Source organism: Bos indicus x Bos taurus, chromosome 25 (genome assembly GCF_003369695.1).
Source record: "Bos indicus x Bos taurus breed Angus x Brahman F1 hybrid chromosome 25, Bos_hybrid_MaternalHap_v2.0, whole genome shotgun sequence".
Lineage (NCBI taxonomy): Eukaryota > Metazoa > Chordata > Mammalia > Artiodactyla > Bovidae > Bos > Bos indicus x Bos taurus.
The window spans coordinates 6,408,831-6,435,499 of NC_040100.1; the positions used below are offsets into that span (position 1 = coordinate 6,408,831).

The window sequence follows — 26,669 nt, forward strand, 5'->3', positions numbered from 1 at the left end:
CTTCATCCACATCCTCCCAAGTCCCCACAGGCCAGGCTCTTCACTTCCTGAGGCTCCCGATCCTTAACAGTCAGAGCCATGGCCCAGCATTTTCTCTGACTCCCAGAACATCCTTTGTCTGTCTCTGGCACCCGCCTTTCCTCCTTCCATCCCCAGGTCTCAGCCTTTCCCTCTGTTCCTCCTGGTTTGTCTCCCCCTTGAACGCCGTCCCTCCAGAAGACACCCACCTCCTCCACGCTCTGTCCCCTTTCTTGCTCCTTGTCCAGTCTGTCCTTTGCCCTGTGACTCAGGGCCTCCAGCTGCTCTGCCCTGTCTCTCCTCAGAGCGGCTTCCCTTATGGCCCCCAGCCTGGCTCCCTCTCTTCTGGCCCTGGCTCCTCTTCCTTTCCTCTCACCCTCCTCACCATCCACCGCTTTCCTTTCTCATCCTCTCTGCCACGTCCAGGCTTTTCCTTCTCACAGCCCCTCCCTCCTTTCTCGCCTTCCTGACTCTTGACAGTCTCCTTGGGGGTCTCCCAGGGGACCAGAGAGAAGCTCCCTGGTTCTCACGCTCCAGTTTGAACCCAGGCGCTGCCACAGAAATGACAGGCACCCTGTCCTGCTTCTCCTCCCTGCTCCCCTCAATAAACCCACTTCTCTGCAAGAGTCCACCCCAGTCAGCTCTCAGGGATGGGGCTACACTGAAAACGGCCCCTCATCCCTGTCCAGACAGCCTCCGTCTGAGCCTCAAACCTCTGCCTTCATCTCCAAGTGTGACCAGGCAGGTCACAGAGCCCCCAGTGAGAGGAGCAGCCCGAGGCAGGTGGTAGCTCTTTTCTGCCCAGACTCTGACACATCACTGCCCTCCTGTTCCCACTCAGGGAGTCCTTCAAAAACACGGAAGAGAATTACGAGAACATCGGGAATAAAGGTAAGCCCTGCCGCCATCATCCCCGCTCTCACCTGGGTCTTCCTCCTCCTCCCCACAACCCCTCCCAACACAGGTGCCCTCAGCATCCTCCTCTCTCCCCTGCCTCACCCACCCTCCCCTGAGACTCTGGTCCTGACCTAGAGATGACCTCACTGCTGGAGCCCCTGCCCGTTTCTCTACCCTGGCTGCCTGGTCACCTGATCCTGGCACATGTTGATTTTTTCTAGGAGAATATGTAGACCCCAAGCCGGATGCCAAGGTAAGCAGCGTTGATTAGGGCCTGAAAGGAGAGGGAAGTCTGGAGAAGCAGGGGGTGGAAGAACAGAGGGACTGCAATGTAGTCAGGGCATCAGCTGTGGGATCGTGGCTCTGAGATGGGACTCTTGCCCTTCAACTGTCTCACCCACTGCCCTTTCCCTTCTCCCCCAGGATGATGGTGGTGGCAGCGGAGGAGTCCTCTACGCCTCCCTTGCCCTCTCTAGGTTAAACTCACCAGCAACAGCAGTGCCTCCCTTGCCCTCTCTCCATGGGGGCCCCCAGGAAGAGACCCTATACTCTGTCTTAAAGACCTAAGCAGTGGGACTGAGTGAGGACCTCCTTCAAGTCAGCTGCGCACAGCAATCTCAGTTCCCCACAATCACCCCGGCCACACACAGATCACTCAGAAGCCGGCAGGTGCTGACGGCCACCAAGGACCTGAGAGTCACACAGCCACCGCTCCAATTCCCTCTTCAACTTCCCAGCCTTTCACCACAAAAATAAAACTACCTGTACAATCTCCCTGAACACATCTAAGGAGAAAGCTGATGTCACCTTCAACTTCTGTCTTTCCAGAAGTTAAAAAAAATGAACCATGAATGCTAGCTCACGCCCAGATCCCTCCCCTAGTACTGTGTTCAGTGACTGCCTCAGGCCAGAGACAAGTAAATCCCCAAACACTGGTAATCAATCTGGAACCCAAGGTCTGTCCCCCTAATCTAACCCTTCTACTTTCCTTAGGATAATAACTAGCATGCGTCATGTGTTCACGCTTTACACACATGGCCTCATTTCAGCATCATCAATCACTCTATATGGCACTGGATACACCATCTGAGACAGGATAAGAACCAGGATGGTCACAGCGCTTTTCCCAAGGCCATGTTGCTAGTAAGTGGCTGAGGCAGGTTGTGAACCCAGACCTGCTTTCTCGATGTCCTTCTCCCAGGACTCAGGTGTCATCACCTTCCCAGATCCCTATACTGACAGGTCTCCCACCAGAAGGACCATGTGCCCAGTGACATGGAGGAGAAAAGGAAGAAGCCAAAAAAGACCAAGTAGTTAGAGACAAACCAAACCAAGTAAACCAGTAACCTGGTTTATTAACAAGAACTGCACAACTCTGACTTTAGCAAAGTAACCTCACAGCCAGTGAACAACCCCAACACTTATCAGCTTCTTGGGGATCCTCTAAGAGGCTCTTCACGCAGGAAGGAGTGAGAGAGCAGGAAGGAGGCACAAGTCCACAGCTATTCCTCACAGAAGGCCACAGCGAGCTCCCCCCTGTCAACTCTGTGCTGCGGCTCCTCCCTCTGCTCCAGCTCTTCTCCAACATCTTCCATGAGTTGGTCCAGATCCAGGTCACTGGAGGCTCCATCGTCAGAAGGCACACTTCCAGCATGCTGGGGTTCAGGCCCTTCTTCCCCCACAACATGACAGGCCCCACAAGGAGCTGGTGCGATCAGGACTTCTGGCACTAGTCTAGCTTCTTTTTCTTCAGATAGGCTGCTTACTGGGGCCTTGCTTTGGGGAGCTTTAAATTTTTTCTTAGGGTCTAAATGAAAAAGTGACAAAACTGAGAGTCTTATCGGGTAATCTGTCCTCACCTTGTATAAGTCCAACTCCTAAACCTTTTATTTCCAAAACAATCTCTGGGAAAAGATGACTTTTCTTTATAGAAAGAAAATGGGGTTTGGGATCAGAAAGACTTGGATTCATGGACCTCGAGAAAACTTTAAACCCTTTGAACCTCAGTCTCCGTATCTTTAAAATGGCGGATATCCAGTGATAGAGACACTGAAAGAACTAAAGGGAACAAGTATAGAAGTATCTATCCAGCCAGCCCACAAAAATATCAATAAATGTTACTTCTCACCTCCTTACCATTCTTGTATCCCTGTATGTCCCTGAATAAAATCAAATAATAACCATAAAATGTTTCTACAGTGTGTGTTGTGTTCTGCAATTTAGATGATGCCCTTTTGGCCAAACTTTTGTGTGTTTTTTTGTTTTTGTTTTTTTCCAAAGTAATGAAAAGCTGTGGAAGTTTTACGGAACGATCAGAGCAGGAAACCTGCAGACGTGAGCCTCACTCCCCACAGTCCCCAAGTCTGGGTCTTACCCGGCTGCTCAGATCCTGAATTTCCATGCCCTTTTGTCCTTCCCATTATAGGCACAGGTGGAGGTGCAGGTTCGTTTAACAGAGGTCTCTTTGTTGTTCTCCTTTTCAGGGTCCCATCTCGTTCATCTGCTCCACCGGCATCACTCCCAACCCCCAATCCTGAAGGACATTGGTTTATTTCTGAGTGACAGTGTGGTTAGGGTCCACAAACTCCAAACATTTAGTCTCTGCCCTGGGTCTTCTGCTCATTTTCAATCTAGTGAGTCCTTCTGGTTCCTTTCTTTTCCCCCAAATATTTCTTTTCTTTCTCCCTGGGTCGTCTTCTCTTTATAGTTCACCTCAAAACCTGCCTTCCCCATGAAGTCATCCTTCTTGGCTAAAAATTTAAAATATTCATTCCACCTTTAACCTAAGATTTTGTAATTCAACTCACAGAAGTGAGAAGCTACAGATTCCCTGACCACATTAGCATGAGTCTTACCCATTTTCTCAGGTTCTGGAGCCGAGAGGTCAGTAAGGCCCAGCTACCTGCAGACTCCTTGCACTTTCTGCTTCTGCCCTGCCTTAACAGGAACACATGTCTCATTTCCAATTATCCTGCTTACCTCTTGTCTTGGGTTTTTTTGTTTGAATTTTGGCTGGCTTGGGATTAAGCAAAGTTGGATCCTGAGAAAAATAAAATATAAATGAAGTCATATAATTGTGATTTAATAGAGTAGGATGCTACAGAAATGATGGGTGTACTTAAGGAAGTTCCAGATGCTAATTCTTCCCAGTTTGATCTACAGAATCGATCTAACTTCAGTCAAAATCCCAGCAAGTTATTGTGTACCAGTATATGATACCATAATGATGGATACGTGTCCAAGTCCATAGAATATACACTACCAGGAGGAAATCCTAATGTAAACGATGGACTTGCGTGATTATGATGTGTCAATGTACTGAATAGGTTCATCAACTGCAAACAAATGCACTGCTCTGGTGGACGCTGTTGCTAACAGGGGAGGCTATACATGTGTGGGGGAAGGAGGCACATGGAAACTCTCTGTACATTCCTCTCAATTCTCCTGTAAACCGAAGACTGCTCTTAAAAAGTCTTTAAAGATGAAAAATATCCACATTTCATATGCCTGAAAAGAGACTAAGGAAATAAAATAATGAATATCCTAAGTGTCCACACAGGGAAGAAAGTAAAGAGAGGCAACCTGCTATTCTGTAAAATTGCTCCAGTAAGAACCAAAGAACTACAGTAGGAAATGAGATTATCATCAAAAAATAAGTTCCTAGAGATATGAGGTATTAGAATAACTGAGGACAGAGGAGGCTCTTCTTCCCTGAAGAGTCCTAAGAGAGAAAACTAGCCCGTCAGGGCTACCCTGATGTAGGGACAGGACAGTGCCTTAGAAAATACAAATCCATGCTAACCAGATGCCCTACAGCTATCTCCTCAAAGGAATCCCCAAGATCAATCTTACTGCTTTATCTCGTTCCTCCTCTCCATCCTCCTCCAACTCTGGCTCTTTCTCTTCTTTCTCCAAGCAGGAATCTAAGCTGCTAGTCCCAGAGAGCGCTAAATCTAAAACAGGAATAGGAAGGAAAGGCTAAATAATTTATCCAACAAAACAGGTGATGAGTTAGTGGAGCTGATCCCAGAAAATCAATCTTCCAACTCTGTCTTTCATATCCAAGTCGTATTTTCTCCGTAAAATCTGCTGTCAGATTATCATGGTTCTACCCTCTTCCAAGTCCTGTCACTAGTCAACATGCACCCTCCCTCCCTACTTCCTTTTTTCTCCATTCCTCTCTCTCCCCATGTGTCCATCCATCCATCCCAGACATTTGCTCAACGGCATTTATGTAAAGCTTCATATTATAGAATCCAGAACTAGGTTGACGGCACTGGATATAAAATAAAAGCTTCAGCAGCTGCCCTCATGAAAGAATCCCTTCCCTCCCTCTCTGGTCCTTAGCCTCCTACTTATCCTACCTTTTTCTTCCCCATCATTGTCAGGTCCACTGTATCGGCTCCAGAAACCAAACAAGTTAACCCGCTCCTGAGGGAGCCAAGAAACAAAAGCATCATCCACTGGTCTCCCAGGGGCTAGTTTTGCCCCTGTCTTCAAGGTTTCTAGTTATAGAGTTTGTATTCATATTCCACATCGTTTTCACTTGAAACTTCACATTAGGTTTATCTAAATTTTTGGAGAACTTAACTACTATATTATAACATTATACAATATTATTGTAACTTCTTTTTCCAGTTTGTTTATAATTCAGTTAATAACTGGGAAGAGGAAATTAACTGTTTGTTATTCTCCACCCCCTACCCAAAGGCAGGATTTGAGGGTAAAACTAACTCCACAGAATAAGGTACATACACCTGAGACTTGAAGTTAAACAGGGTGGTGGGATTCCCTCTACCACAAACTGTCTCTGTTTGGACAGAGAAAAAATTCCATTTGTCCAAGGGTAGGGAAAAGAATGGATAGTTTAAAGAGTCAAAGGAACTTGGCCTGGGAAGAAAAGACTAGTTCTAGAACTAAGACTGTGTAAGAGGGAAGGAGAGCCAATTTTCTACAGGAGGGACTGTATGACTTGTTTTGCGTCCCAAGTCCCAAAGAGAAGGAGGTGTGTGATCTAAACTTTCCCACCTGAATACTGATCTGCTCTGCCTTTTGAGCCATCATCAGGGCTACCAACAGTTTCTGGCTGCAGTCCTTATTTTTGCACTTTCTCTGAAATGAAAGAAGATTAGAGTCAGTGATAAACATTAGGGAAGTGACTCCAACATACTGTTACTCACCAGACATTATCTTTACATTTATCTCTACTTCCTGGTATTGATATGATACTCCTATTCTTAATCTTTTGAGCTCAGAAACACAGTCCTCCCTTGTACCCAAACAAACCTTTCATCAATTTCTAGCAATATTTTCAACCAACATTTTGGCATCCTCTCCAAAGTAAAGCCCATGGAAATTTGTAGAGGCAAAATTAAAGGAGTTCAGATGACTGCACTTTTAAGCTTCTCACAAGTTTCTTTATATCCAGCTACTTGATTTAATACTCACGGCCTGATTATCTAAGGTCCCTGAGCTCCTAGGCCTCACTGGTTAAGGCCCAAAATGATTATGGGCTTCCCCGGTAGCTCAGCTGGTAAAGAATCTGCCTCAAAGCAGGAGACACTTGTTCAATTCCTGAGTCAGAAAGACCCCTTGGAGAAGGGATAGGCAACACACTCCAGTATTCTTGGGCTTCCCTGGTGGCTCAGATTGTAAAGAATCTGCCTGCAATGCAGGAGGCCTGGATTATATTCCTGGGCTGGGAAGATCCCCTGGAGAAGGGAATGGGTACCCACTCCAGTATTCTTGCCTGGAGAATTCCAGGAGGAAATATCACTTAGTTATTTCAGTGGTTCTCAACCAGGGGAGACTTTATTTTTCTCCCAGAAGATATTTGACAATGTCTAGAGACAATTTTTCGGTTGTCACAACTAGGGTGAGGGCTACTACTGGCTAAATGCCATTAGAGCCCATGGATGCTGCTAAATATCCTATAATGCCTAGGACAGCCCCTCATAATAGAAAATTATCTGACCCAAAATGTCAATAGTGTTGAGACTGAGAAACCCTGAGTTAATCTGTGCCTTCATTTCTATCACACTTGCTTTGGCTAACCTGCAGAAAACCATGGTCTTCATGAAGGCCCTCTATCTGCAGACAGGGAATGAAACTAAGAAAAATCATTTTCCTGCTGCAATCATGGTAGAAGGTGTTCCTCATGAATAGCCTCACCCTGGCATACTTGGTCAGACATGCAATTTCCTCCTGGCACAGCTTCCTCCAGGAAAAGTCACATTTAATAAAGGGAAGATTTTGTTTCTCAAGTTCCCTATATCACAACTGACCCCTGAAGGTTACTCACCACTCCACTTAGCTCCAGGGTCAGCTCCTGGAAGTTCTTTAGCATGTTGACTGGGATCCAAGCACGAGAGACTGTTTCTCCAAAAAATGTCACATGGTACTTGGACTGTAATAAAAGATAGCTTTGTTATAGCCTCTTGTCCTTCTTGCTCTGACCTGCTAACCAGGAAAAGGCAGGAGAAGAGCTGAGAATTCACAAGAAAGGAAGTGCTGGGCCTTGTCTGTTCCTTTAAGCCTGACCCACCTATCCCACCTCATTCCATTGTTCTTCCATCCTGACCTCAGATATCCCAACCAAAGCCTATTTGTCAAAATCACAAATGTCCTAGTAATTAATAAATATTTAATTAGATATTTGTTTCTATATCCATTTGTCACTCTAGCTAAGAATTTGTTTCTGTTTGTGTCTGCTGGCTATGTCTGTATTTCTATCTCTGTGCATCTATTAGGATGGATTTGTTCATTACTTTGCCCTGAGCACCTACCCACCCTGAACCAGGAAAACTCACCGGCAGGGAATCAAGATGAGAAGCAAAAAGAAAATATTCCCCCAGGTCAGGATCAGGTTCTACCATGCCTGGCCACCTGGAGAAGACAGATGGGTGTAGGGGATGGAAGAGAAGGGGTTATATGAGCAGAACACAAACTCATCAATATACATGTACGTGAAAGGGCACTGGGCTTCCCTTGTGTCTTAGATGGTGAAGAATCCACCAGCAGTGCAGGAGACCTGGGTTCGATCCCTGGGTTGGGAAGATCCCCTGGAGGAGGGCATGGCAACCTACTCCAGTATTTTTGCTTGGAGAATCCCATGGACAGAGGGCTACAGTCCATAGGGTTGCAAAGAGTCGGGACACACCTGAAGTGACTTAGCACACAAAAGGGCAGTACGTTTTGCAAATAAAGGATCCCCCAAATAGACCCCTCTGTCATCCCTCCACAGTGGTCACTACCAAATGACTGAGGTAACTTCCATCAATGTACAAAGAAGCTCAGAATCTTCCTCCTACAAAATATCTTATCTTCTAGGCCTCCTGGCAACCCTGAGAACAAAAATCTTCTGACTTGGGACATCTCCAAAGAAGAAACTCTTCCACCCTTCCCTTTCCTCTTTACTTTGTATATCTCTCCTTTCCTAATGTCTAAAAAAAAATCTTAGAGCCACTCATCTCTTTCTACCCATTCAGGGTAGAACTGGCTGACCCTTTTCACCAGGGACATACCACATCCACCATGAAATCTCTAGAAATCACTCTTTCAAAGCCTCCAAGATTATTCCTTTATATTCTCCCTCACCCATGCTCTTTATAAGGCAGGTAACATTTCCATTATAAATCCCTTTCATTTTCTTCCCTCTCTGCCTGAAGCTACCACTCTCAAGTTTATGAAGGATGCTCTGACTCTACCATGGCACCCTACCAGGGGTAGCCGTATTGCTTGGCCCAGATGATGGATCCTGGGATGTAGGAGGCATAGGCCACATCACTTTCATGACCAGTCCAGGTCTCCTCAGGGATATCACAGCGATTATACTGCAAGTCTGCCAAGAGAGGAGGAGTGCAGGGAAAGAAAGGGCCTCATGAGGTGAAAATCTGGATGAGGGCAGAGGAAAGGTCAAGAAGAAATTGTTATATGCAGCAGGTAAGACCAAAAGGACACTTGGAAGACAGGCCTGAAGGATGAATAAAGGCTCATGAAGGAAATGCAGCTAGAGCTAGGAGAAGCAGGAGTTATGTTCTGTAGAAAGAGATCCCAAACTTCCACCTACACATGTCTGACCCTGCTTCCACCTGTGTAACATCATGAAGATAATTTCTCCAATATTCTGTTTTCTCATCTGTAAAATAGCTGGGCAGGACTAGATCTTCATAATCTTTTTTAAGTAGTCAAACATTCTAGAATTCTAAGCCACTGAATCTTTCTCACTGGCTTTTCCTCATATATCCCATACCAACCCAATACCAAAAGTCTAGTCAGACTAACAGGGTCAAACCAATGCAGAAGAAGATGGAATTTACTCAGAACAATCGTTTAGATTCCAGGACCCCCCTACTCTTCAGAGTGTCTTCCTCTATCCCTTTATGCCAAATTCATTTTGAAAAGACATCAAGATCCCCGCCTCTCCCCAAATGCTAACTACAGGGACCCCTGGATTTATAACTATATTTTTGTCATATTTAATCTAAAGGATGAAAGCAGGGAAAGAAAGAAAGGAACATAAAAACTGAAAAGAAATTTCCATTTTACCTGTGTTCTGGTCACAGGACCAATTATCTGGGAGGACTGAGGGGTCAATGTTCCCACGTAGCCGCCTCCATTTCTCACAGTTTGGGGAGGAACACTGGACCCAGACTAGACATTGACCTGTCACAGCAAAGAAACCTGAAATAAGAAGACTCAAAAATACGTTCTTCCTTCTTCAATTTAATTAAAATTAATATACTCCCTGCCGCCACCACCTCTGCAAGAATCACACAGCTCTAGAGATCAACTTGTTCAAGCCCTGACTTATAAACAGTAAAACCAAAAGCTCGGAAGAGATAACTGACTGCTAAAGGTCAGTCTAAATTGGGGGCAAAGCTGAACTTGGAACCCAGGTCTCACACCTCAGTCTCTCTGCTGAACCACCTATCACCTCTTCTCCCCTGGGGCAGAAAGCAGTGTTTCCTGTATTTCCATTTTCTTTAAAAGGCTGCCTGGCATCTTTTTGGCTACTGCCTCATTTCCTGGCTGCATGTCACTACTAAAAAGTTCTCCTGAAGGACTGTGCTCGCTTTGGCAGCATATAGACTAAAATTGGAGCAATACAGAGAAGATTAGCATGGCCCCTATGCAAGGATGACACGCAAATTCGTGAAGCGTTCCATATTTTTTAGAAAAATGGTACTGAAGAATTTATTTACAGGGCAACAATGGAGAAACAGACATAGAGAATAGATTTATGGACATGGGGTGAGGGGAGGAGAGGGTGAGATGTATGGAAAGAGTAACATGGAAACTTACATTACCATATATAAAATAGATAGTCAATGGGAATTTGCTGTATGGCTCAGGAAACTCAAACAGGGGCTCTGTATCAACCTAGATGGGAGGGATGGAGAGGGAGATTGGAGGGAGTTTTAAAAGGGTGGGGATATATGTATACCTTATGGCAGAAAGTGAAGAGGAACTCAAAAGCCTCTTGATGAAAGTGAAAGAGGAGAGTGAAAAAGTTGGCTTAAAGCTCAACATTCAGAAAATGAAGATCATGGCATCCGGTCCCACCACTTCATGGGAAATAGATGGGGAAACAGTGGAAACAGTGTCAGACTTTATTTTTCTGGGCTCCAAAATCACTGCAGATGGTGACTGCAGCCATGAAATTAAAAGACGCTCACTCCTTGGAAGGAAAGTTATGACCAACCTAGATAGCATATTCAAAAGCAGAGACATTACTTTGCCAACAAAGGTTCATCTAGTCAAGGCTATGGTTTTTCCTGTGGTCATGTATGGATGTGAGAGTTGGACCGTGAAGAAGGCTGAGTGCCGAAGAATTGATGCTTTTGAACCGCAGTGTTGGAGAAGACTCTTGAGAGTCCCTTGGACTGCAAGGAGATCCAACCAGATCATTCTGAAGGAGATCAGCCCTGGGATTTCTTTGGAAGGAATGATGCTAAAGCTGAAACTCCAGTACTTTGACCACCTCATGCAAAGAGTTGACTCACTGGAAAAGACTCTGATGCTGGGAGGGATTGGGGGCAGGAGGAGAAGGGGATGACAGAGGATGAGATGGCTGGATGGCACCATTGACTCAATGGACGTGAGTCTGAGTGAACTCCGGGAGTTGGTGATGGACAGGGAGGCCTGACGTGCTGCTATTCATGGGGTCGCAAAGAGTCGGACACAACTGAGCAACTGATCTGATCTGATCTGATGGATGATTGATGTTGAGGTTTGACAGGAAACAGCAAAATTCTGTAAAACAATTATCTTTCAATAAAAAAATAATTAAAGAACAAAAAAAGTTCTTCTGAAGGACTAACCAGCATTTCTTTTGTGCACAGCATCCAGAGTTCCTCTTTGAACTAACCTGTCCTATTTGAATTAACCTGTCACCAAATCACCAAGTTGCAGCCTTTGGGACCAAGAGCTCTGAGTTCACCCCTCACCAAAAGACAGGTTTAAGCCTATCGTTTCTCAGTCAACTATTTACTTCAGGCCCTGCTCAAAGGCCAAACATTCTTTTTATCCATTACATTCCAAACTCTCATCCCCACCTTTCTCTACCCCACATCTTCTAGGCTGACCCAAAGCTCCACACACCCCTTTCTCCCTCCCAAACTCTTCCACTATATTATTTGGAAATGAAAATGAAATTAATATTCTTTGGAATTCCGGGCAAGAGTAACTAAAATCCACATATCTTCAACCTGTTCTCTGAACCTCTGCCTCCTTTTTGAAATCTGGTGATGCAGAAATCTGGTGATGCTGCCCCAACCCAACCCCACCTGACCCATGCAGCCCTCTAAGCAGAAGCTGTTCTTCTCACATCCCCCAGGCCAGAAAGTGGGGCCAGTATCACCCTTTCCGCCCATTGACACTTGCAGACCATTACTATCCTCCATTCTATAAAAACACTCCCTCCCTTAAGGTCCAGGCCATGAGATACACTGCCTTCTTATCTCCCTTGCAATGACAATGCTGCTATCTGGTTCAGTCTTTTCCTTCTCTCTGCCTCCTGCCCTCATAGATTACCATATATCCACAAGGGTAATGTACAAGCACCACATACCTTCTCCTCCATGCCACCTCAGTAACCCCTTCACCTCAGGAACCCACTCCCATCCTGCATGGCCCCCCGAGTCATCTGCAGGGACTGTACACTCCCCTGAATCACTTATCTAAACTCTTCTCTGATAAAAATGCCCCATCCTTCCACCTTGCTCCAAGAACTCATGGCAACTTTCCCTTTATCTAGATCTCCAATCCACTGGCCCCACCTTCCTCTCAACTAGTAGCAACCTCTTTTCTTCACTCTGTAGTTACGCACATTTGATTTCCTTAGATTCTCTTGCAGACATCATCAACTCCCTTTCCCTCTGTCCTTCCCCCGACTCAGCTGGCAAACACAATTCTGAATGAACCCACTCTTTTTCTGTGCCTACACTCATTCAACTGAGCTTTGCTAGAGAAAATCACTGACCAGGTACACCATATATTCAGTTAACAACACCAACCAATATGTTTCTCTAGTAAGTTCACTCTCTCACTTGTCAGTTTACCTTAAATGCTGAAACGTAAGGGATGCCCTCCATCCCACCAAAATCATCCCTCAGCAAAGTAGATGACTTACATTTGGGTCCTTCCAAAATATCTCATATTATGGATCACTTTCTCAGTTATTTTGAATAATTAAGTACTGGTTGGGAATGATGTATTAGTTTGAAATGACAGTTGCCACTGACAGTTGTAGATGTTTACAGAGGTAACCTGGCAAGGCTAGAAAAGAGAGTGGGAGAAAGGGCCAGGGACCATAAAAGAGAACAGAGATCAAGAAAATAAATGGTAGTTGTAAAAATATAAATATTCATGAGGAAATGAATGGGTAAAAAATCATCCTAATGCTATAAACCTAGATATTCATGGTTTAGGATGATATTTCTATGACAGTTTTAAAGACATACAGTTCCTTAGAGTTTCCTTTCCAACAACTTAGAAAGCAAAGATGTGTTAGAAAACTGAAGTTCAGATGTGGCTCTGTGTTAATGAAGGCTAATGTCATAGACACACAGGTAAAGAGCATTTCAGTTAATGCTAATTTGTGAAACACCAGCTTCCTTGGGTTCTGTGATCCCTCATTCTCCCTTTTCCCCTCTCCCCTTCCATTTTTCTGGTAACTTAATTGGGTTCACCTCATTCTCTGTCTAATCTCTAAATTGGAGTCCCAAAGCCTAATCATGGGTCTTCACTCCCATCTGCACTTTCTCCTGAGGTCAGCTTACCCATATCCTCTATTTGAAACCCATTTTCATACCTGACAACACAGAGATGTATGCCAGTGGCCTCTGTTCTGAGCTCCCAGTTCCTATAGCCACCTTGCTCTTTGACATCTCTATTTGGAGGTCTCACAACAATCTCAAAACCAATGAGTCCAAACCCAGATTCTTGATCTCATCCTACAGAACTGCTGTTCACCTGCTCCTTTCACACAACTGCTCAAACCCTCTTCTCTCTCACTTTCCAATATTCAATTCATCACCAAGTTCTGACAACCCTATCTCCAAAACATATCGTAAAACCATTTGCTTTTCGTCTCCTTCATCATCCTAATCCAAGCCACCAAAATATTTAATCCTAGCACTAACTTCTTAACTGGTCTACTCTTGGCTTCTCATACTCCATTCTCCAATTAATCACCAAAAGGATCTGTTTAAAACATCAATTTGAGGATGCCACTTCCCTGGTTAAAACCCACCAGGGGCTTCCCACTATACTTAAGATGAAATTCTCACTTTGTAACATGGTCTTTGAGCTAGCCACTGCTACCTCTTTATGAAGGAGGAAACAGACAGAACAGGCTCCATCTCGAAACGGGACTCCATCTTGGGCCGGACTGTGGACTTTTGAGCTCTATGCCCAGTATCTATGGAAACGACATACCAATTGGAAAACCAGGCCCCTGGAAGGAAGAGCCCCAGGGCTCATACCTAGACTCTCCCTCGCCTGAAAGAATACCCTAATTAACTGTGGAACTGAATAGAATCATACATTCTATTATGTGTACTGGGGTATGACCACAGGCCTATTGATAATTGTCCAGTGTTAACTACCTAGGCCTAAGGCATATGAATCAGGGTTAACTTTGTATTCTCTTTTCCTTTGTTCAGACCAGTTCCAGGGAATTTAGGGAGGTGGGTTTGGGCAGGTATACTTAGGGTATATAAGGTTTTCACAAAAGCTGGTCGGGGTCCTTGGCTAAGAGGAGACTCTGCCTTGCACCCGCCCGTGTAATAAACTTCACTCCATTATCTGCCCTGTCCTTCTGAGTCTGTTTTCGGGAATGTGTGGCTGTAACAGTTCCATTTATCTACAGCCACTCTGCAGCCTTGCTTCCCTTGCTCTCTGAATCCCAGTTATACCAGGTTTCTTTTGGTATCCAGAGTAAGCCAAACTTCACCTTATCTAAAACTTTCTCCCACACACTTTAGTTGGCTAACTTCTACTCTTGCTACAGTTTTCAGCGTAAATGTTATTTCCTTCCAAATGCATTCTCTGACTGATCCTATCTTAATTAGATCTCCACCATTTCCTCTCAGGACATTGTCTTCCTTCCCTTCACAGAACTTTAAGCAAATTTTATTTACTGGATACTCCCTTTCTACTACCTACTCCAGGAGTACCCATCTCTCCTTGGCAACTGTAAAAAAACAGGAAGAGTGGTTCACTGATAGTAAGAAGCCTACACATTTCACTATAATCACAATTCAACCCACAAGCACTGCGAAAAAATAAACTTCCTCCAACAACTATGGATTATATGACTGAATAACTGAATGAATGAAATAGCTCTCTCGCTTCCTCAGCACTATATCCTCTTAACAAGTAGCTGTGTGAGATAAACTATAGTCTTTGGAGAATTTGCTCTAACATCCTAACTGGTCGTTACCCTTCTCCTCCACCTCCAATTTTCAAGTTCCAAGTAGGTTTGTCAAACCATGGTTGAACTTACCAAAACCACTTCCTTCTCCTTTTTGTTGGTCCCTGTTCTGGGAATGATCCTGAATAGTTTTCTTATGTTGGTCATCCTGTCTGTGCTCATGTCCACTTTGGTCTTTCTCCATTTTCTCATCTTCTGAGAAGATAAAAGAAAAACATCATAGGGTTAAGGGATGAAGAGAATATTTGTAGATAGTAAAAGAAGGAAGAAGAATCACAGTTCATTAGTTTTAAGTCTTGGGCTGAAAATTCTCAGTATGCCCACTGTCCCATTCCCTAATTTCATGGAATAAGTACTTGAGCCAGATGTCAAAGTATATCGGATTATACTTACGAGCTTCCTTCTTTCTTTTGCTTAAGGAGAGTTTATTGAATTTCTTCTCAGAGGATGCAGAATCTGGCTGGCCTGGCTTAGATATCTTTATCTCAGGGATTATTCCATCTTCCTGAGAGGCTGAAATCTCTAGAATAGGAGGTACCACTACTCTGTCTCTGCAAATAAGATTTTTAATTAAAAGACAGAAAAGGGCAATTTGTAGTACCCCTCTTTTGAAAAAACCTAAGGGTAAAAGTTAGGAGGACAGAAGACTTGCAAGTTCTCCATGGCCTCCTGGGGTCATTTTATCCATTTACTGGCCTATTTTCCCAGTTCAAGTATCTTTCCTGAGATGAGAGAAATCTACCAAGATATGAAAAACATCTAGATAGAAAGACAGATAGATGGATAATCATTTATCAGTATTAAGTCTACCCTGTGATCAACTCGCCGCACTGGGATAAACTTACCCATCAGCATTATTATTATCAGAAGTATTAGAAGAAGCAATTCCTGGTTCCTTGTCTAATTGGGTACATCTTGTAGGCTGGGTACAGGAAGTCTCTGAAAAATCAAGGCTAGATTCCATCCTCCCAAAAGAAAATACTATAAGCAGAGAAGCAACCAAAGAAAATAACTACTCCATTATTTGCAAACTGTAACCTTTCATTAACATATCTCCCATCAGTTGCCTGAATGAACTTACCTTTAGACTTTTGCCATACCATAGAACTTTCAAGTTTTTTAATTCTCAGGAAAAACCACAAATCTGTATCTTTCTGAAAGCTTTTCCAGATGGATTCGCCTATTCTAGGATAGTCAGGTAATGTTAATTTTGTGTACATAACAGAAATTTTAGGTATATCTTTTATATAATTTGTCCCTCAAGCTTTCTCTAGAAGTGGAAGTATACCTAAGAAAAGCTTAAAGTATCAAACCACTGTCCTTAGCCTCAAGACCTTACGGAGTAAGGCTTCAGGGCCTATACTACAGAGTTTCTTATTCTAAAAATCAAATTCCTGAGCAAATGTTAAAACAGTATTGCAAATAGAAATATATAAGAAATGGAAACTAAGGTCTTCAAATCTGGGAAAAATAATTTATCTTTTCTATGAAAATTGTAAACATATAAAAATAAATTTAAATTACATTTAAAAATCTAGATGAAGCTATATTTATATTCTGAAGTCAAGGTAATCTAATTTTCTAAAAGTCTATACCTTCTAAGATGGTTTAGCTATAGTCCTGTTGATACAAGATGAGTATTTAAAACTATTTCGAAGTCTCATCTAATATTTCCTTATGTAGAAAGATGGAGAGAAGGAGAGATGATATTAACTTACTCCACCCTTCAGATAATTTCTTTGCCTAACTGAAACTCTATCTTTCACTAAAAGCCATACCCAAGCACTCCTGGAAGGACTTCTGTAGCACAATCTGGACAATCTCCTCAAATTCTGCATTGGTAAGAGTTGATTTTTCCTGCAGAGAGACAGGTAGGGGAGAAAAACTGCTAATCTTTCCCCATTCCTCCTCTGTAGGAAGGAGGAAACCTCCTTTGGATGAGGCAGCAAGTTCACAAAACTAAGAGCATGAAGTCAACGTAAAGATGCCATAAATTCTATCACAGATCGCCTGGGAGTAAGAAGTCAAAGAAAAGGAAAACACTGATAAAGTCTCTACTTCTACTCTCACCTACATCCCATCTCAGCCCCTACCTGCCCAGTATTCCCTGCTAAATGCTTTCATTAAAACATTTTTTACCTCTTTGAGAATAGACACCCCCACACAAGAAAAAAAAAAACTGAAACTACAGGATGAATCTCCCCTGTGATATTTCCTATATTCAAATTTATGTTATAAATATTTAAATGTCTTCTGAAATGGAAAGATCCTGTTTGCCCAGGCTGGATGACAAGAAGCTATCCCACTACAGCCATCCTTTTGATTTTTACCTTTTCTTTCTTTGCGTTCTTGCTGTCTTGAGCCTTTCCTTGTATCTCCTGGCCATTGCCTGGACCATTCTCTGTGGTTGTTTTCTTCTTCTTCTTCTTCTCTAACCCGGCCTTTAGCAGGCTTGGCCTGACCTCTGCCTGTGGGGAACTGATCTCCAGGATCTCCTCCTTTGATGAGTTAAGGTTATAGGACATCAGGCTATGCAATTTTTGTGCAGGCGGGGCAAAGGTATTTTTTGGTCCCTTCCCACATTCTGAAAGAAATTTTGTCATCAAATGTAATTTGTGAAACATGGAATCTAACACAGAAATTGCCAAACACTGCCCACTGACTGACAGTATCAGAATTATCTGGAGAGACCTTTTAACAAATTCAGATTCCTAGGCCTCTCCTTACCAAACTTCCCCAGGCCCCCACCTTCTCACCCCTGCCCTAAGATTGTGACGAAGTAGTCTGAAGTGAGACCCAAGAATCTGTAATTTTATAAGGCTATCCAGCTAACTCAGATGCACTTCCAGGTTTAGGAACCACTGAGTAATTCAAAAGTGATAAATACAAGTATGAGGAAAACAGAAATATTCAAATACGAAATTTTTAAAATTTGCTTTTTAAAAATTTTGCACAAAGTGTTATGGGAAATTAGAGGAAAATTTTTAAAAACTAGTAAAAATCTACAAAGGATGCAATGAAAACTGTACTGATCCTCCCGGGCATAAGAAATGTACCTTTATTTGGAGCTTCCATAATATTTTGTATCTATCCTGTGGCATTTACCATATTCAAAGTTATTTATAAGTATTTAAATGGCTCTTCTCTCCCTACAAGTTCATACATTTCTTGAGTAAGACTGTTCTAAGTCAAATATATTTACTCAAAGTGCCTAGAAAAGCAGTAACTTTAACAAAGTGAACATGAAATACATATGAACTGAGCTTCCCTTTGGTAGGAAAGGTGTCCAGATGACCTAAGACTGAGAAAGAAGAGGAAAATAACTCTTGACTCACTTTCTTTACTCTCCAAGGTTGGCATCATTCAGCTCAGAAGCTACACTTTCTTTATGCCTCTGCTGAAAAAGAAATGAACAGTTATGCTCTGATGAACAAAATTTATTTTATTGAAGCATAGTTGATTTATAATGTTAATTTCTGCTACACAGCAAAGTGATTCAGTTATATATATATATATATATATATATATATATATGTATACAGTACTGATTGAACATGATTTTAAACTTTCTCCTCTTGCCTTCTTGGGTTCAGGGTGATAAACTCTTTAAGGGTCTATCAGGCAGATTTAGAGTCGGACAGGGCTGAGCGACTTCACTTTCACTTTTCACTTTCCTGCACTGGAGAAGGAAATGGCAACCCACTCCAGTGTTCTTGCCTGGAGAATCCCAGGGACGTGGGGAGCCTGGTGGGCTGCCGTCTATGGGGTCGCACAGAGTTGGACACGACTGAAGCGACTTAGCAGCAGAAGCAGCAGGCAGATTTACCCAACTAGTATTGATCAGGCAATTCCTGACTGGTTTAAGATTCCATTTCTGAGAGAGCCAAAACTGTAATTAAATTGTCTTGGTTTAGTGATAGGAGGCTTAGCATAAGCAATCCCATCCTTTGCCTGGGATGCCTAACCTACATTTTCTGCCTTATTGACTACAATCCTACTCTTGGGCAGTGCCAATTAAATGCTGGAGGATAATGAAGGTTGTTTTAAAGATTAGCAACAATCTTTAGTGTTTTAAGTGTTTAGAACTATGTCCAACATGAGGTAGGCACTTATAAGTAGGTGGAAATGATAGTGGTAGTGATTTGTTAAAAAACACACACACACAAAATTCAACTGAGTAAATTTTAAGGATCTTTTTGGCTTTATTCAACAACTCATGAATTGGGCAGCATCGAATCTATCAGATGGATAGGAGCTCCAAGGAACTATACAAAATTAAACACTTTTACAGGGAGAAGACATAAGGAACACAGGTGTAATACTAGGCAAAAAAAGAAAGAAAGAAAAAGAAAAAGGCAAACTGGTTATACAAGGTTACTTTCCTTTAAGGGTCTATCAGGCAGATTTACCCAACTAGTGCTGATCAGGCAATTCCTGACTAGTTTAAGATTCCATTTCTGAGAGAACCAAAACTGTAATTAAATTGTCTTGGTTTAGTGATAGGGGGCTTAGCATAAGCAACCCCATTTGGTGACCCTTATTGAAACAAGATGTGTTTTTAACAGCCAAAAGTAAAAGTAGTAGTAGAGTAGCGGCATTAGGGTATAGACCTTCCTGGAGTTAAACAGTGAGATTTTTCTTCAGAGCAATAACCTTTCACAAGGTTCTTCTAAATACTCAAAACAAATACACTGTAGATTCACTTATCTATTTCAGACATCCCTATTTATAGAGAACCCCCTTTTAACGTCACTATAATGTATTATCTTCCTTTTACATAGATCTTCTAGTCCAATAAATTTCCCAATGTGCTAGATTCTTATATTAATAATTTTTATTCATGGCTCAGAAATATTTAGTAACCAGCAGATGTTTTTGAACCGTGGTGTTGGAGAAGACTCTTGAGAGTCCCTTGGACAGCAAGGAGATCAAACCAGTCAATCCCAAAGGAAATCCACCCTGAATATTCATTGGAAGGACTGATGCTGAAGCTCCAATACTTTGGCCACTTGATGTGAAGAGCCAACTCACTGGAAAAGACTGATGCTGGGAAAGTTGAAGGCAAAAGGAGAAGAGGTGGCAGAGGATGAGATATTTGGATAGCATCACCAACTCAACGGACATGAATTTGACCAAACTCCGGGAGATAGTGAAGGACAGGGAGGCCTGGCATGCTGCAGTCCATGGGGTCACAAAAAGTCAAACACAACTTAGTGACTGAACACAGAGGTCTCCAGAGAAGCTAGTAATAAGAATCTAGCATATTCATTCCATATCCATAGTTTATCTGTAGCTATCTACTCAGATATGTTCTATACAACATCAGCATGTTTCATTACTGCTACCAAAACTGTGACTAATAATAAATACACTTATTGGGCACTGACTATAATCTTTCAATATGTCATCTCATTTAATTCTCCCAATAAATCTATGAGATTGATGCCATTTTACACTTGGGGAAATTGACACTGAAAGGGAGTCAGAGATATTAAGTAGCTGATAAATGGTAAAATCAGGATTAGAATCTGTCTGGTTTGCGTCATGAACTGTGCTACACTACATCCCAGTAGTCTAGTTCAGTAGTTCAGTGCTTCACACCCGTTTTAACATCACAGCACACATGTAAAGCATACACTAAAAGTAAACACTGAAACAGACAGAAAATATTTCTAGGTACTTTAGGGTAAAAGGACCAGGCTGCTCACAGCCATAGACAACTGAGGGATGGGAGAAGGAGGCCTCCAGCCACACCAAAGGCTGAAGAGGTTACAATCTCTAGCTGTATGTCATTTGTGACCCGGCACGGTGCCAAGACTCATCTTATGATGTTCCAAGAACTTATACATTTTCCAGTCTTCACTTTCCACTACTGATGTTATTTCTACACAGCTGTGGTCTACCAAAACCTCAGTGTTAACACATGGTAGAGTAAGATGAATCCAGGTCTTTGACTTCTAAATTCTAATAACATGTCTATTCTTCTCAGTGATATGATTTCTGGCTGTTGGTTTTGAGTACTTTGACGGCCTTCGACCTGAAACTCAATCCTTTAACTCTGCTATCTCCCACTATAAAGAGATCCAAGAGGTTTCCAAGGTGGCCAGTGGTAAAGAATCTGCCTGCCAATGCAGGAGAAATCAGTTTAACCCCTTATCTGGGAAGATCCCACATGCCATGCAGCGATTAAGCCCATGTGCCAGGACTACTGCGCCTGTGCTCCAGAGCACGGGAGCTGCCACTGCTGAGCCCACGTGCTGCAACGACTGAAGCCCCCGCACCTTGAGCCTGTGCTGCAACAAGAGAAGCCACTACAGTGAGAAGCCTGTGCACCACAACTGGAGAGTAGCTCCCGCTCATTGCAACCAAAGAAAAGTCCGAGCAACAACAAAGACAAAGAAACAAAGAAAATGAATAAGTAATAATAAAAAAGAGAGAGATCCAAAAGCTGCATAAAATGGATCTTTGGGTTCGTATATTTTTCTCTCTAAAGGGGCTGAAAATTTTATGACCCTCAAATGGCCAACTTAAACACTCAGTTGTTCAGGGTGTAGAATTCCACTCTCCAGATTCCAAGATGAATTCAAAAGTTACTGGGGACTTGACCTAGTGTGGCCACAGCATGGCTGAATATAAAGTCTTTTTAAATTTTTTTGGTATGTTTCTGTTCCTTTTCTTAATTCCATAAATGCAAATAATTGCTATGTGCTGGTTTGCAGTAATTCCTCTTCGTTTATACTTGTCTAGTGTGTGTTAGTTGCTCAGTTGTGTCTGACTCTTTGTGACCCCATGGACCATAGCCCATCAGTCTCCTCTGTCCATGAAATTCTCCAGGCAAGAACCCTGGGGTGGGTTGCCATGCCCTTCTCCAGGGGAATCTTCCCAATCCAGGGATCGAACCCGGGTCTCCGCATTGCAGGCAGATTCTTTACCATTTGAGCCACCAGCAAAGCCCAATTTAAGGAGCACATTTTATCATGGTTTCCATCTTAACGTTTCACCAACTCCCAAACTTATTTGACAATCAAAGAAAAAGCAAGTAGGAAATTGGGGGAGAATCACTACAGCAAACTGGTCTCCTTCTTTACGATAACCGTAAATAGAAGCTACAAACTGTATAAAATTAGGCCACAAAGGGAATAATAATAATAATAAATGACAAACATATCTTCTCCCAGACTCTAAAATTCCAAAAATGACCATGAGAAGTCCCTATGAAGATAATCAGAATTACAAAACTATACTGAACGAGGAAAGCAAAATGAAATTAGTGTACTTGAGATGACAAAATTTGATTTTTTTTAAATTTTCATCTATACAATATGTTTGAGTATCCTTTAACCATCTCTGGAAGAATACACAAGAAATTGACAAAAATGTCTCAGTTGAGTGGAAACAGGTAGCTGAGAGTGGAAATGAGCTCTCTACTGTAGCCTCTTGTGTAACTCTAGTATTTTATACATAGACTGCCATTTCAAAGTGATTTTTAAATTCTATTTTTAAAATAAAATTTAAAAAAGAGTATTTTGATCAACCTAAAGAGGCAAAATTTTTCCAAGAGTTAAGTTTAAATCATTATCTAAGCCTATACTGACCTCTCTAGGCCAAAGTGTGTTACTGAAGCCCCAACCAACTAAATAAAATTGTGGATCATTGTTAAGTTAATAAGATGTAGTAAACGTATAAGCTTCCCTTATGGCTCAAACAGTAAAGAATCTGCCTGCAATGCAGGAGATAAAGGAGATGTGGGTTCGATCCCTGGATCAGGAAGATGCCCTGGAGAAGAAAATGGCAACCCACTCTAGTGTTCTTGCCCAGATAATTCCATAGACTGAGAAGCCTGCCAAACTACAGTCCATAGGGTCCCAAAGAGTCAGACACGACTGAGCATGCATGCAGAGTGAGGTTGTGATGAAGAACATTACTTATAAAGAAAATCTCTATCCTGATAAATAGAGAAGGCAAAGTTTGGAAGTCACTGTCTGATAAATCTCTGCTCCTCTGTTTCAGATTAAGTATTTGTTTCCACAATAACGAATACTGAAATGCACTTCAGAGAGAGAAAGACAATTTTAAAGATAGTTAATAAATATACAAGATACCACCAACTTTTACCTGGTCAGCTACGAAATGACTGGGGGCTCTAAACCCAGGAATAACATTTGAGATTTTAGTTTCTCTTTTCTTACCTTAGATGAAAAATATTGGGGAAAAAATCCAATAAAGCTTTAAATGTCAAAGTAAAAGAACTTCCATAACCAGATCCTAACTCCTCAACTGACATAAGAAAGAAAGGCGGATAAGAAGAGGGAAATAACTCAGAAGTAATAAAGGGACCTAAGGGAAGGTGAATGAGGTGTTCCAAAAGATAGTTTTCTTTCATTTGAACACCAAAAATCATCATACTGATTAGAAGATGAAATCACCTAGCTCAGCAGATCTCCAACTGCTTATCTGTGTTAGGTTTTCTCACATTCTTCAAACAAAACAAGATATCACAACACATTGAATTCAGAAACAGATGAAAATCCAGCTGTTTTCTATTAAGCCAGACATGAGAGAGATTTGCAGAAATGTAAAATAACACCATTCTTCATATTAAATTTTCTTTCACTTAGGAAACTATATTTTCATTTAAGTGTTATCTACATTAACATTATGTAAATGGTTTATTATCATTATTTTAAAATTAATAAATAGATTAATTTTTCTCAGTTTAATTTCTAATACTTAAGTATCAATGCACAGGTAAAGAGATATAAACCAATCTTTGGAGTTCTTCAAAATTTTTAAGAGTATAAAAGGATTCTCAGAGGACTTCCCTAGAGGTCCAGTGGTTAAGAATCTGCCTGCCAATGTAGTGGACACAGGATTGATCCCCGGTCAGGGAAGATCCCACATGCCGTGGGACAACTAAGCCCACAGCTTAGTTGTATATCCACAGCTACTGAGCACATGCTCTAGAGTCTAAAAGCCACAACTACTGAAGCCCATGTGCCCTAGAGCCCACGTTCTGCAACACAAGAAGCAAAGAGAAGCACATGCACCGCAACTGGAGAGTAGCTCCTGCTGCCCCAACTAGAGAAAGCCCACATGCAGAAACAAAGACCCCGTGCAGGCAAACAACCAAAAAAACCTTTTAAAAAATAACTTAAAAATAAATTTTACAAAAGATTCCAGGGCTTTCCTGGTGGCTCAGTGGTAAAGAATCTGCCTGCCAATGCAGGAGACTTGGGTTCAATCCTTGATCCTGGAAGTTCCCAAATGCTGAAGAGCAACTAAGCATTTGTGCCACAACTATTGAGCCTCTGCTCTAGAGCCGGTGCTCCACAAGAGAAGCCATCGCGGTGAGAAGCCCACACCCCGCAACTAGAGAGTAGACCCTGCTCACCACTACTAGGGAAAAGCCTGTGCAGCAATGAAGATCCAGAACAGACAAAAATAAATAAGTAAATTTAATTTAAAAATAAAGGGATTCTGAGACCAAAATATTTTAGAACTGACTTAGCTAAATAACTTAATTCAGTCTTGTCAATATTTTTCAAAAAGCCTTAATCCTCCTCCTCTCACTCGGAATGTGTTCACAAATTTCTCCCAAGTATCCAATTACTCCCTCTTTATATTGTCCCTGGAATCCTTGGTCTAAGAGAACAAAAATAAAAACTTTAGAATTGCCTTCTAACACAGACTCTGTGAGCCTCAAAAAATTGTATTTAAAAACTATATTTTGAGCAGAGAAAAAGAAAGATCAAGTTTCTATTCTCACTGAGCTGACATTCTAATGGGAGTAGACAATGATCAAAACAAGTAAATATATATATTGTAAAATAAATAAAGATTATATTTTCAGAGGAAGCACTTTTCTCAGAGTTACTTGAGATGCTATCTCCCAGGCTTGAGTTCCTCAGTATGTCCACCAAATAAAATATAACTCTCAAAAAACTAGATAATAAGATAAAGACTATATTTTAACTCTCCTTTAAGCTAGAGTTTGGTTTCTTCTTGTCTTAATGTCTAATGGTATGTACAGTCCTGCTCATTTTCATGCCTCCATCAGTAAATTTGTTCTTTCTTCCTTCCTTCTCTCATGTGCGCTCAGCAAGCATGATTCTAAACTTTAAACAAGACAGAAGGAAATAACTGATCCCAGCTACCCTTATTACCCATACTAGGCTGCCTAGCAAAACATTTGGGGCTTCCCCGGTGGCTCAGTGGTAAAGAACCCACCTGCCAATGCAGGTGAGGTGAGTTGATCCCTGGGTCGGGAAGATCCCCTGGAAATGGCAATGGCAATCCACTCCAATATCCTTGCCGGGGAAATCCCATGGGCAGAGGAGCCTGGCAGACTACAGTTCATGGGGTTGCAAAAGAGTCTGACACGACTTATCAATGAAACAAGACATTTACTGTCATAACTACTTTAAGTAAAACCTTTTACGGAATCTTCAAATTAATGGTGACTAAAGCTTAAAGTTCAGGGAGTGCAAGGAAGCAGAGAGACATGGCCAATTATCACCAAGACAGACTCTTTAGTACCCTGATCCTGGTTCAGACCCTTTCTACCTAACCGCTGAAAAGCTTCCACAGGTGCCCGGAATAATGCCAACCTCAAACTAGCCATTTTGTGTTCTTTCCAAGGGGCCATGCCCATGAACTCCCAGACCACTGCACCATTTCCCCTCACAGAGTGCCAAGGTTTGGAACAATAAAAGGCCTAATCTCACTTTTCAAACCAGAGGGAAGAACTTGGAGACACCCACATTTTCCCTCTTTCCTCACCAATTTTCTCTTAAAAGCACAGCAATTCAGACCGGAGGTACCACAGAGCCAGAAGTCCATGACTCCTCTAAGGGTAGAACAGTGGCTCTCTAACCTCTCCTCACCGTCAACAAACCCACCATGAGACAATTTCCCCTCAGCTCGCCCTCCCCATTCCCACCCCTAACCCACGGAGACACCAGGATCCTCATTCTCGCTCAGCTCGACACTGCGCACCATAATACTGAGTTACTTTTGGTTTTCTCTTAGGAGCAAGTCTGTGGTTAGAGATTCGGAGGAGAAGGATAAGAGCTAGCCATCACCCTGAGGAGAAAACTTTTCCTCAGGCGACAGGTGCCAAGACTGGCCAAGCCTAGAACCTTCAGGTGCAAGCGGAAAAACACCAACTACCTTCTGGTGCGTAGAGGATCTAAGGGTGAGGAGCAGACAGAGTTATTGCAGCGATTCCACCAGCCGCGCGAACCTCCAACCAGTTTTCCCGCCACCAAGGATAGGCGCGAGGCCACTCACAAGCCCCACCTCCTCCGGCGGCGTGCTCGCAGGGCTAACGCGCATGCGCAGTTGGAGGTAGTTTCTGCGTTTGCGCAGCAGTTATTGCCGCCATCTTCCAACCGAGTACCCTGTAAAACTACAAATCCCATAATCCCCGTTGGCCCCGCTTTTTTTTAGGTGGCAGCCGTAGCGCCTGATGTTTCAAAATACACATCTTCCTTTTACTGACTTCTCTCTCTGCCCCAGACTGCCTTTTCCATCTTTTCGTGCTCTCATTCGCATTCTTCTTAGTATCCTTCATCCCCTTATTTTGATATTTTATTTGAGATCTATCCTTAACCCCATTCTCGCCTCTTCCACCCTTTTCTCAGCCACAGGACCCACACCCCAAGCGCTGTTGGCAAGGAGATCAAGCCACCAAACACCCAGTGGAAAGGCCGTCCAGTAGCTTCCTCCCCATAGGCTAAGGCAGGGAGCCCCCAAAGCGGACCGAAATCTCTTCCCCGCCCACATTCGTTTTTATATAAGGAGGCCCGGAGCCTCAGCG

The 26,669-nt window shown here is 42.6% G+C and overlaps 2 protein-coding genes and 1 non-coding gene across 4 annotated transcripts in view; 2 read left to right on the forward strand and 1 right to left on the reverse strand.

The window, feature by feature from the left end:
* The window catches only part of PILRA (paired immunoglobin like type 2 receptor alpha), a 16,346-nt gene extending 13,243 nt beyond the window's left edge, over window positions 1-3,103 (forward strand). The window contains exons 5-7 of the mRNA XM_027528313.1: window positions 860-909; window positions 1,137-1,168; window positions 1,339-3,103. Coding sequence (XP_027384114.1) covers window positions 860-909; window positions 1,137-1,168; window positions 1,339-1,482 — 226 coding nt within the window. The 3' untranslated portion in view covers window positions 1,483-3,103. The remainder of the gene's footprint in view (window positions 1-859; window positions 910-1,136; window positions 1,169-1,338) is intronic.
* Window positions 2,246-26,182, reverse strand: ZCWPW1 (zinc finger CW-type and PWWP domain containing 1). Of its 2 annotated transcripts, none has more exons than XM_027528312.1 (17): window positions 26,021-26,182; window positions 18,187-18,245; window positions 17,182-17,435; window positions 16,630-16,708; window positions 15,697-15,790; window positions 15,245-15,402; window positions 14,924-15,046; window positions 9,463-9,579; window positions 8,635-8,755; window positions 7,725-7,800; window positions 7,217-7,321; window positions 5,944-6,027; window positions 5,280-5,346; window positions 4,768-4,868; window positions 3,895-3,955; window positions 3,290-3,448; window positions 2,246-2,722 (listed from the first exon to the last, which is right to left on the reverse strand). In XM_027528312.1, the coding sequence occupies exons 2-17, from the start codon at window positions 18,212-18,214 to the stop codon at window positions 2,418-2,420; spliced, it is 1,932 nt and encodes a 643-aa protein (XP_027384113.1). In that variant the 5' UTR covers window positions 18,215-18,245; window positions 26,021-26,182; the 3' UTR covers window positions 2,246-2,417. The 2 variants fall into 2 exon arrangements, with proteins under 2 accessions (XP_027384113.1, XP_027384112.1); XM_027528311.1 differs by having other exon boundaries at window positions 18,187-18,248.
* On the forward strand, window positions 9,982-10,088 carry LOC113884036. Its single transcript, XR_003508789.1, has one exon. It is a non-coding gene; the product is annotated as a U6 spliceosomal RNA (small nuclear RNA).
* Window positions 26,183-26,669: the final 487 nt, after the last annotated feature.